General features: G+C 49.1%; 1 protein-coding gene across 1 annotated transcript in view; it reads left to right on the top strand.

The window, feature by feature from the left end:
- The window catches only part of LOC124476374 (protein piccolo-like), a 40,468-nt gene that overhangs the window by 14,774 nt on the left and 13,364 nt on the right, over nt 1–12,330 (top strand). The window contains 9 exon segments of the mRNA XM_047033493.1: nt 323–1,897; nt 2,257–3,851; nt 4,115–4,380; nt 4,740–5,613; nt 5,779–6,832; nt 8,556–8,624; nt 10,407–10,501; nt 10,764–10,839; nt 11,041–11,166. Of these exon segments, the coding sequence (XP_046889449.1) occupies nt 323–1,897; nt 2,257–3,851; nt 4,115–4,380; nt 4,740–5,613; nt 5,779–6,832; nt 8,556–8,624; nt 10,407–10,501; nt 10,764–10,839; nt 11,041–11,166 (5,730 nt within the window).

Genomic DNA, 12,330 nt, shown 5'->3' with positions numbered 1-12,330 from the left:
GAAGAATATACCACACAGGCCTCTAGAGAGGCTATGCCACTAGCCATGCAGCAGTCTCCTTCACTGATGGAGGTGATAGCAACACAACCAGAATTTGAAATGCCAACAGAGGTGGTGACCACTGAAGCCCTTCCAAGAGCAACCTCGATATCACCAGCAGTGTTCCATCCTCAAGTCGTGGATGAAGTGATGACATCACTACAAGACTACGAGATGCCTACGGAGGTCATAGCAACTGAGGCCACCACTGTTAGGAGAACCTCCATATCTTCTACAATGCAGCCTTCACATACAGTATCTGAAGCATGTCCCTATCCTCAAGGGTTCGAAACACCCTCCATTACAACTGAGGCCCTTACCACAACAAGGAGGGCGTCAATAACCATGCAACAGCCACTTGGCGTGGCTCAGGTGATATCCCTGTCATCAGAGCATGAGATGCCTGTAGAGGCTTATGTAACACACATGCCCTACCAAAGAGAGTCCATTCCCCCAGGAGTGCAGCCGCCATTGCCAGCATCTGAGACGTTAATGTATTCATCAGAGTACGAAACCCCCCTGGAAGTCATTACTACCGAGGCCTACACCAGAGGAATGTCAGTGCCAGCAGTCCAGGAGATTTACCAGTCTGTACCAGTGGCACCGGTAACCATTACCAAGTTCCACCAAGAGTCCATTGAGAGTCAGGAGATCCGGGGGCCAGAGAAGGTGGTCTCCAGCATGAGCCACATGTACTCTGCTTCCATCTCCACCTCAGGACAACCCCCTGTGAGCCTGCCCAGCCTGCTAACTCAGGTGGTCACCACGGAAGTTCAGAGAACCACCATTTCTGTGGTCCATGAGATGTTCCCCCTGGTCCCTGTCCCCAACATAGCTAGTGCTGTCACCATCCAGCCAGATGTAGCTATGGTTCAACCCATGCCTAAACAGAACAGCAAGGCCGTCTACCCTGGCGATGTCATTGATCTATGCACAGTTAAGGTGGGTGTGAAGATGACAGACTCTGGAATGGATCTGACAGCCCCAGAGTCCTGTCGTCAGTCCTCCTCTACTGACTCCAGTGGGCGACACGCCACAGCAGTGCAGCCTGAGATAGTCAACCTGAGTGCAGAACTCACACCTGCTACTACCCTTTCCGTTGTTACTGACAGCATCACTATAGTCACCTGCACAGCTACCATCGCCTCCTACAGCAAGGAACTGGCTGAAAAGCCTCTGGACCTACAGGGGCATGTGACCTCTATGCCTCTTCCCCTCACAACTTACAAACCATTCGAGCCTCTGGCTCAGATTGTGTACAGACCAGTGAATACTCGGCCCATTGTGAGCCCATTGATAACCCCAGTTCTAGACACTGAAACAGAGGCTCCCATCAATATGTCCTATGGCGCACTCACCTCCACAGCAGCCACCAGGCAGCCACTGACCCTGACCTCTGCAGCTATCACCAATGGTGGGCCCATTCCTCTGGAGGTCACAGGAGCCATGGATCTGTCTTCATCCAGACCCCTGAAGGCCATGGTGGTTCTGTCTGACACCAGCGCAGGGGTGGTTACCACCGTGGTGGACGATGACGGGACGCCAGTGGACTTGACCGCTGGAAGGAGGAGTGTCTGCTGTGATGTCATCTACAAGCTGCCATTCACAGGGAGCTGCAGGACACAGCCTCCGGTCACTGCTCAGCCGGACAATCGATTTGGCTACCGAGATGACCACTATCAGTATGACAACGTTGGAGTCTACGGCATCAAAGGTCTCAATGGCATCAAGGCTTCCATGTCAGAGACGAACCTGGCCGAGACAGGAGTGTTCCCCTATGATCCTAAGCATGGATATGACTATCTCAGTGAAGCAGGCGATGGGGCAATAGACCTGACTGCAGCTCATTTATCAGCAGGTATGTACAGTCAAGGAGATCGAGCATGGCTGCATGGCTATTTCTATAGTTTGGCTCTATTTAATGCTGCACACTGCCATATTGTTTCAAAATATTTCACGTTTCACGAGCATGTTTATTTGTTTATTCATTGATGTTAATTTATTCATTTCTGTTCTGTTTGTTTTCAGATGCATGCGTGTGCCTGCGTGTTCTCCCTCAATACTTTGGCTTCGCTTCTTGCTAAATTAAATGAAGATAGATGCATGCCTAGTGATTGTTTCTTCCAAATCCCAAGTGCATGAACATAACCTTTTGATAATTTGATACCTCGTCCTATTCGTGGCCTAATTCCTACATTCCTGTACCTATTATGACAGGTGAAGCTCTAGACTACACCAGCAAGGCGGCTGGAGCCTATACAGGGATGAACACTGATCTGTATCCCAATGTCCCAGCTGCTGGCTTTGGTGTAAATAGTGGTCTTAGATCCTCAGATGGTATAGTTTATTCTTCTATAGCAGCCCCTGTCCCATCGACCTACGCCATAACCACTCAGCCCGGCTCCATCTTCATCTCCACCCTGCCACATACAACCACTCTCCAGAGTCAGCTAGCCCCCCACCCCTACGGCTTCATCGCCACCACTGACCCTGGTCAGATTATCAGTCTGGACACTGGCCTATCTAAGGAGTTCCTACCCACAGCCTTAGCTGACATCATCACCGGCTACCCAGATATGTACTCAGACACCACCTTGGAGGCCATCGCAGCCTCCCTGGAAGCCCTGACCTCCTCCCCTCTCTTCCCTGGGCTGGACGACAGTAAGATGGCCCAGTACCAAATGGAGAGGGAATTCCTGGAACTGGAGAAGCTCAAGCAGCTCTGCCTGGCGGAGGAGCTGGAATGGGAGAGGCAGGAGATCCAGCGCTACCGAGAACAAGAGCAGATCATGGTGCAGAGGGAGCTGGAGGAGCTGCAGGCTCTGAAACAACAGCTGCTCATGCAGCAGGAGGAGGAGCATCACGCGCACCTGGTGGCCCAGCAGGAGACCTACGCTCAGCAGCGGGAGCAGCTCGAGCAGATCCAGCAGCTCCAACTCCAGCTACAGCGCCAGCTAGAGGAGCACTACGGAACGACAGGCACCACCGGCAACCTGCTGGAAGCCCAGTATGCAGGAGTAGGGGATAACGGCCAGTACTGGCCTGTTAGGGATGAGTCTTCCCCCGCTACCACTGCCACCCAGCCGGAGGGAGGGAGTCCGAAAGAGGACCAGCTTCAGCTTACCAAGAAGCTCCCTGCAGGGTCGAAACAGATCATGGACAGTGGTGTACAGACTGACGACGAAGATTCGGACAGACATTACGTGGGGAGGAAGAGGAGAAACAACAAGAGGAGCGTGGATACCAGCGTGCAGACAGACGATGAGGACCAGGAGGAGTGGGATGCACCCACACGAGCCCGCCGCCGCTCTCGTAAGCACAGCAGCGAGGGCAAGCACAGCTCCAAAGTGACCAGCATAGCCATCCAGACAGTGGCGGAAATCTCCGTCCAGACAGATCACTCGGGCAGCCTCAAACGGCCCAACGTCCAGATGGATGCCAAGGTGGAGATCGTCAAGCACATCTCCGCCCCCGAGAATTCCCAAAGAGGGGGCAGTCTGAGCTGCCAGACAGACTCATCGGACAGGAGGCACCACACTCCGATAGAGGTGGGCTACAGCACTCACCTGAAGACAGACCTCCCCAAGATACTCTACTCATCTGTGTCGCCGCTGTCCAAGAGTAAGTCCATAGAGTTTGGCAGGGAGGATAAGTGTGTGGGGGGTCAGAGGATGCTGACCGGAGACCCCACCAGGTATTCCTCCAGTCCCAGGATGCTGAAGCCAGGACAAAAGTCCCTGTCAGACCCCAAGTCCCTCAGCCCTACAACCGAGGACAGGTTGGGAGCCTATCACTACACAGACCCTTACACTGTAAGTTCCTGGAGAAATGATCTTGCTTAAAATATTAAAGTAGGAAAAATATATTTGCTGTGTAGCATTATTATACAGTAAACTGCTAGTGATAAATACAGTACCAGTCAAAAGTTTGGACACATTTTCCCGTAAAATTGAATGGCATAATGTGTCAGAACTTTCAGTACAAGTCAAACCTTTGACTAGTACTGTATTTTTGATATATTTACACTCAAGGGAGATCAATTTGACATTGACATCTGAATAATAAATGTTCCAAGGGTCGAGGCTCCCCCTCCAGCTCCCAGAAGAAAGTAAAAAGGACTCTTCCGGATCCCCCTCCAGAAGAGGACTCACTGAGTGGCCGTTCAGGCTACAGCACCAACTCTGCTCGCCGCCGGCTGGCCCGCAACACCACCATGGCTCGTGCTAAGATCCTGCAGGACATCGACAAGGAGCTTGACCTGGTAGAGAGAGAGTCATCCAAGCTCAGGAAGAAACAGGCTGAACTAGATGAGGAGGAGAAAGAGATCGATGCCAAGCTGAGGTACGTTTTCTTTATTGATGTGCATGACACCGATTATTACTCACCTGAAAATTGTGTTGAAGAGTCTGAGTGCAGTGAACCCATCCACGAAATACGCTTCGTGATCATCGACATCTTCACAGTCGTGATTCCCTACAGCAATTTGCCCACGTGATTCACTCTCACCTCTCCATTCCAATAGCTGGGCAAAATGGCTTCCAAGGCATCATTCAGTGAGGTCCCTCCATGCACACACATAGGACAGGTACTATGGTGTGCAAAGACGTGTCATTGATCTCATCTACCTGTCGGTTTGGTTTGACTGTAAACGAAACGTAAAAAGCAATGAACACAGGAATCTAAGATTTTCATTCCTACAGGTACCTGGAGATGGGCATCAATCGGCGAAAGGAGGTTCTGTTGAAGGAGAGGGAGAAGAGAGAGAGGGCCTACCTACAAGGAGTGGCAGAGGAGAGAGATTACATGTCTGACAGCGAGGTCAGCAACATCCGGGATGCCAGGGGTAGTAGTCATGGTCTGGAGAGACCTCGGACAGCCCCGCAGTCTGAGTTCGACCAGTTCATCCCCCCACAGACAGAGGCAGACTCCCAGTATTCCACTCTGACCAGTCCCTACTCCCACTATGCCCAGTACGTCCCTCAGACTCAGTCCAGCAGCCACTACCCCCAGCAGACACTCTACCAGCAGAAATCTCTCTACCACCAACAAGTGTCCCCCTACCAGACCCAGTCGGTCTATTCTTCCGTCCCCACCCTCTCCTACCCCCAGTCCTCCCACTCCCAGGCTCAGCCCAGCAGCTACCAACAGGCTCAGCTGCTCCTCATTCAGGGGAAACAGCGTCAGAACACCCTCTCAGAACTGGAGCCCAAGATCACCCCCAACTACGAGGTCATGCGTAGTCAGCCTCTGCTCATCGTGCCCTCCTCTACAGACAGCGGGTATGCGGTGGCCCATCTCGGGGGCAAGTATGGCAGCCTCGACCTGAGGCTGGGGCTGGAGGAGAGGAGCATGGCCTCCAGCCCCATGTCCAGCATCTCTGCTGAGTCTTTCTATGCTGACATTGACCACCACAATGCCAGGAACTACGTCCTGATTGAGGACATAGGGGAGCTGACCAAGGGCTCGGCAGGGTTGGGCACCTCCAGCCTGGGCTCTGGCTTCACCCTGCCTGACAAGGAGCTGAGTAAGGCCGACAGACTGCTGAGGGCAGCCGAGGCCAGACGCACCGCTGAGGTAATGGAGCTTTTTTCCAAATCCATTCTGTTAGCATAGCCTTCCTTTATTCAAGCGCTGCATTGTACCTCTGGTTTTGTTCTCTGCAGGACATTGAGAAAAGGCCCATTTGAAAAGTGTATGATGATTATGGTGATGGTAAGCATTGTCTTTCCCTTCGACCAGGTGGCAGAGTTCCTGGGCAGTTCCTCGCGGCTCCAAGGCTACGGGAAAGGAGAGGAGGACTCGATGGAAGAGCCTTACGAGCTGAAGCTGCTGAAGCAACAGATCAAGCAGGAGTTCAGACGAGGCAACGAGGGCCTGGAGCATCTCTCAAGCCTGGGTCTGCCCCATTACATTCCAAGCGATGCCGGCTACCGACACTTCCCCAAGGCTGAGAAGTACAGCATCGGCAGACTCACCCTGGAGAAACAAGCTGCCAAGCAGCTCCCCGCAGCTGTGCTCTACCAGAAACAAGTGAAGAACAAGAAGGCCTTGATGGACCCTAAGATGACCAAATGTTCACCCATCCAGGAGAGCCGAAACTTGGAGCCAGATTACAGCAGCTTCCTGGGATCGGGGGCGTCCTCGGTGACCCACCTGGAAGCCCGAGCCCGGCTGCTGCAGGATGAGATCACCTTTGGGCTGAGGAAGAATCTGACAGAGCAGCAGAAATACTTGGGCTCCTCTCTGGGGGCCAACCTGTCTGGTTCTCTCAACCTGGGCCAGTCGCTGGGCCTAGGGGGTCCCGCCATGAGGTCCTCTCTCCAGGACGACGGCACCTACCCCAGTGGCACCCGCTCCCGCCCCTCCTCCCGCCCCTCCTCTCGTCCTTCCTCTGTCTACGGCCTGGACCTGTCCATAAAGACAGACCTGTCCAGTTCCTCCCTCCGTCTGAAGACCGAAGGAGAAGCGCTCGATGCAGCGTTTGCATCGGGGGTGGCCCGAGCCAAACCCACCAGCCTGCCCATCAGCCAGAGCCGCGGGCGCATACCCATCGTGGCCCAGAACTCGGAGGAGGAGAGCCCTCTGAGCCCCGTGGGAGAGCCCATGGGTATGGCCAGAGCCTCCGCTGGCCCACTGCCGCCCATATCTGCTGACTCCAGGGATCAGTTTGGGTCCAGCCACTCCCTGCCTGAGGTGCAGCAGCACATGAGGGAGGAGTCGCGGACCCGAGGCTACGACCGCGACATCGCCTTCATCATGGACGACCTGCAGGGGGCGATGTCCGACAGCGAAGGTAAATGGAGCCCGAGACTGTCGCAGCACCTCGACACTCTGGACCATCTTCTTCACCTGCATGCTACTGACTGTGGTTACATCTGCACTGAACGTGTCTAACTCATCTGTTCACCCGATTCTTTCGTCAGTTCGTCTTGTGTCTTTTCGTCCATGCGATTGGGTTTGTGTGTATTCCTCTCTCTGTCATGTTTGATCTTTTGCATGCGATTCATCTTGTATCGTATGTCCTCTTCACCGATACATAATCCAACGAGTTCATGTATGCTACTCCTTTGCCTGTGGTGTTTTGCATCTGTTGTGTATTCTGTGATAGTAGAGGTTTGCTACAGTTGATGTTGCGGTGACTCCCTTTGACCATTATTATCAAGCTAGGAAGAAGGCTCAATCAATTCAGAATAGACAAACTAAATCAACACTATGTGTTCATGTACCATACCTTTGAAGTGCCTTCCACATGGAAACAATGGAGTAGGATCTGCTGGGGAAAAAAAGAGACGTTGCTAATCCCCACGAGAAAGAAGTGAGGATGAGCCGTGAATATGTATGAGACAGCGTAGGCGGCTGTTTGCCATCTGGAAACTGTCTACAGACTAGAGGTCTGTTTCATACATGACAGAATGACAGAGAGTGATCAGGGACTAGCAGGATCTGTCACACATTCCCCCATCACAGATACACCTCTGCTTTCATCTCCTCACTGCACACAAGATAAGTGTCTGCCTTTGGAAGAAGTAGGTCAGTACTTCTGTATTGTACATATACTTTTTTAAGCGCCCTCAGAGCTGTTGTTGTTGAGAGCAGTCTGCTGGCTAGCCTGTAAAAGAATAGTGCTGAATCACATGGTCCACTCAGTACTGAGTGTTCTGCAGAATGCAGTCAGGCATTTAGCTGGAGTACCTGGTTCACAGTCACTCTTGGTCATTAATCCACACAGCCAATATGCAGAGCGTAGGCTCATATCTATGTTGCAATGCAATCACTGTTTATGTAGTCATATGTAATTTGTATTTGAGTTAAAGACATGTTTCCATGAGCTCCCCTACAACAAGTTTCATTCAGGCGTTGTCGCAAATCAAACGGCTGTCTGCTCCCATTTTGCAATCAATGCATGTTGTTTTGTAATAAGTGTGTTTTGAGTTTTTCGTTTCAATAAACTATTGTCTGCATGGTCTTGGTTGCTGTTGGGATTTTGAGCTTGTCCAAAAATGTGCATGTTCTCTTGTGACTGCATGCATCTGCTTAATGTATTCTCTCCATCCCCTCACCCCCTCCAGTGAAGAGCATAATAATGTCTTTGTTGTTTCACAGTGATCTTAAATAACTGTCTGTCCTTTTTCCTCAATGTCACCGGGGATGCACTCATTTACGGCCAGATTCAGACTCCTAGGACATTCTGTCTTTGTCTGATACACATTCGAATTGAAAGCTACACACAAGGCACACACAAGCTCATAAGTGGATACGAGCAGCGAGCAACACTTGTACTCCAACTACATTGCAGTTATTTGTAAAATAAAATTGTAGATATACTATACCTATTGTTAATTGTCTCGAATAGTCCTAATCTCTCAAAGCTAATACCTAGCATGTGACATGCACCTGCAATATCGATAATGATTACTGGTTGATGAGGGATAGTCTTGGTTTGATAAACATGATAGCGGAACAATACCATATTTCTCCTGATTAAACATGCGAGTGTCCATCTGCCTTGGTTACAGCACTAAGTGACTCCATGCTGACTTTGAACAGAGATGAAGCCAGAATCTTTCATGAGAGTATCAGACACGGTAGGGGTATCCTAGTTAAGCTCCACACTACTGGTCATGTCATTTGACCCTCACTAATACAGCACTATGCACCTACTGTTACTGCTGCAGTCCCTTGGCACAAGTAATCCTTGTACCTGATCTAGGATCAATGTATATTTTCCATGAGGCAATTTTTCCTGCATTTCTCTTGAGAAATTCAAACTCTCTAAAATAACTCATATGGATTGAAGATGCCGGTCTTTCATTATGTCTTTAAAGATGTATTTAATTGTTTATTTTGAAAACAAAGCATGCATTGTATACACAGGCTACTGACCATTACTAAGTGCAATGCATGAAATAAGGTGTACAGTATTAGGCACACAATGTCTTCACCTAACAAATCACAATTACAAACACACAGTGTATTACATGCATCCATAGAGTTTGAGATATAATGATAATGTGTTGTAGAAGTTTCTAAAGAATATATTACTTTGTACCACAGCTGGAGGCCCAAACTGGAATATAGAAGGTGAGAGTTACAGTACTCTTTGTACAGTTCAACCAGCATCCCAGCCCCATGTAGACTAGCAACTGAATGCTTTCACTCCACTCTCCATGGTTCTGAGTGACCCACATTTAAATGGTACCGTAGAACATATCCGACCCATTGTTTTCTCTGTAGTATGGTAGGTCTTATAGTGGTCCTGTAGTTACATATCCAACCCATTCTGGAATGATTCCACATCACAGTGGCTCTGTAGCACACATCAGATCCATTTCCGGTATCCATATCCATGCTCTATTCCAAGGTTGTTTAGATGCCACCTGACATTTGCATATATCTCCTATGATCATGCATACATATGTATGTTACCGCTACAAGGATTTTCCAAAAAGCCACATTTACATTTCAGGCCTATTGTCTGGACTATAGGGTTTTTCCCTGTAAGTGCTGCCTTGTAAATCCACCCTCCATGTCATGATAGATGCCTTTCACACACTGCTAAAGGAGTTAGATTACACCGATAATGCAAAGTGACACTTGCAAAGTAGAGCACAATTCACCATCCGTGGTAGCGATAACCTCTTTTAAACTTGAAATGATGAGCAACACAGAAGCACAATAGCCTGAACATGACTGCAATAAGCATTTCCCTTTGCAAATGATGATATGGTAAGTTCAGTTGTGAAGACTGCTAACTGGGCCATATACAATCAGGTGTTAGGGGTGACCAAATAACCACTGAAAGGTAGTTCTTTTTGGACTAGGTTGACATTACTCCACACAACAAATTACTTTACCATAGATGTGTGAATGCTGTTGCTCTAACCTCACCTGATCCATTAGTGTTGAACACACCAGAAGATACAGATCAAATGTGGCGGCGGTGCTGTTCAGGAACAAAACCCTGCTCACTCGATAGCTCTTGAATTGAAATATACAAACATTGAAAATACACACCGGGCTTGGTAATGCATGCACGCATGCTTGACTCAGATACGCAGCCATCTTTTATTTAGTGACTGAGGTGCGAATCAAATCTCATTCATGTTGGGATGGGACACAGCAAGGTTTTCCATCCACCTATCTTCCATCTATCAAGCCAAGTCAGATATAAGTGAGAAGCACACAACAGAAAGCTAGGAAGCCTGTTCGTCTCAGTCATTGGATGTTACTGCTCACAGCCTGGTAAACAGGTCAGTCTCTGCTGTAGCCAGATGCTACAGCGGGGACAGACCTAGCCAACAGGCTAGCTGAGAGTGTATATGTGCTTGTGTGTAAGGTAATCTGAGCTGTTGCCTGCCCCTGTTTAGCCTACCACTTGAGGAGAGAGGACTCAGACTGGTTTGACAAGCCCAGAGAGGGCTGCCAGGGCCCGCAGGGTGGACACGTTCTGGACAGGAGACAAGTAAGCAATGCTGGACTGAACTGCTTCTCAGATCCACCAACCAACCAGGATCTAGTTGTCCTGCAGGTGAGAGTCCTCTCGTCAAGCCATCAGAGGGCCCTCTAATGCTCTCTTTTTCTCTCCTTCTGTCATGCTCTCTCTCTCTCTCTCTCTCTCTCTCTCTCTCTCTCTCTCTCTCTCTCTCTCTCTCTCTCTCTCTGTGTCTATCTATCTCTCTCTCTCTCTCTGTGTCTCTCTATCTATCTCTCTGTCTCTCTTTTAGATGAAGCTGATCCCATATGCTTTCCCTCACTCGCGTATTAAACTGCAGAGAGACCCCAAGGACACCAGTGTTTCAGGTACATAAGGATGGCAAGAGGAACTGACACACACACACACACACATATGCAAACACACACGCACACATACATGATATACTATAACATTGAGCTAAGCAATGGATTTACTCTCAAGAAAATCAGTGTGTAATTTGCCAACGGTGATCTGATTGTATAGTCGATCAGCAACAATCACCCTCAAAAATGAATCCTTCTCCACAGGTAATGGTCTTGGGATTCGTGTGGTCGGAGGGAAAGAGATACCCGGGACACGAGGGGAGATTGGAGCCTACATTGCCAAGGTTACCCCTGGAGGAGTTGCAGAACAGACAGGAAAAGTGGTGGAAGGTGAGAGTCTCTGTTCATATGGGATACTCAGACAAGCTAGTCTACAAAGTGCTGTTGGCCATCTATTAGCTGTCATAAAAACTGTAATGGCAACCATTACAGTACATAGAATGAAAGTAGACATTTGGGAAAATAACGGTATAACATCATTATGTAAACTGCTCAAACTGAAGGAGGTGCACTGTAATATAGATTTTTGGGTCCTAGCCCTGCAGATCGACTTCTCAATGTCCTATCTCAGCTTGTGACAGATTAATGGTTTAGGCAGACTTTTCTGGTATTATTAATTTTAAGACACTGTAAGCCTTCTGTGAATAGTCCTGTCACAAGCTGAATGTTTGTTATTTGTTAGGAAAAGAGAAGAAGCACTGCATCCTTCTGTGTTTGTGTGTCATGTCCTATTCCAGAACACCCCACACACCATCACAGAAAAGCCCTGTCAACTCAGCCTGACTCTCTTCAGCATTAGCCAGAATTAGTCATTATATTAGATTCCGTCTCTCTCTCTCTCTCTCTCTCTCTCTCTCTCTCTCTCTCTCTCTCTCTCTCTCTCTCTCTCTCTCTCTCTCTCTCTCTCTCTCTCTCTCTCTCTCTCTCTCTCTCTCTCTCTCTCTCTCTCTCTCTCTCTCATTCACACATATTTTCTGCCAACATTCCAAAGTCATTGTTACGTTAGCTATCTAGCTCGCTAATTTGTTGTGCTTGGACCGCTGAAGCTTGTACACATTAGTAGTAAAGAAAAAATATATATATATCAAACAATTGGCCAAATTAAAGCGTCCATTACTGTAACAGCCACACAGGTTCCCAGAGGCCCTGGGTCAATTGACTAGTACATCACTATGTGGCTTCAACTTGCCATTAAACTACAATTCCACGATACAAGCAAAGTCTTTAAAGGTCCTTCATTTCAATGCTTCATTCCCATCTGAGCACCCTGTGCATTCAGCGGAGTAGCCAGGGTATTTCCACTAATCCCTGCAGTTCCGGGATGTTCCTGGAGGGAAAAGCAGTGTCCATCAGCTCAGTTCAGATGCTGTGCTTGTCTCTCGCTCCCCGCTGGGCTCCCCCCTGGCCAGGTCTCCTCTGACTGCTGACAGACAAGTGACACACTGAAGGACACTGTTCTGCTAAGTCTGGATCCTCCAACATAGCTGCCTGTCA

Source organism: Hypomesus transpacificus, chromosome 14 (assembly GCF_021917145.1).
Source record: "Hypomesus transpacificus isolate Combined female chromosome 14, fHypTra1, whole genome shotgun sequence".
NCBI lineage: Eukaryota > Metazoa > Chordata > Actinopteri > Osmeriformes > Osmeridae > Hypomesus > Hypomesus transpacificus.
The sequence above is the reverse complement of the archived record's forward strand: the minus strand, read 5'-3'. Positions and strand labels throughout refer to the sequence as shown.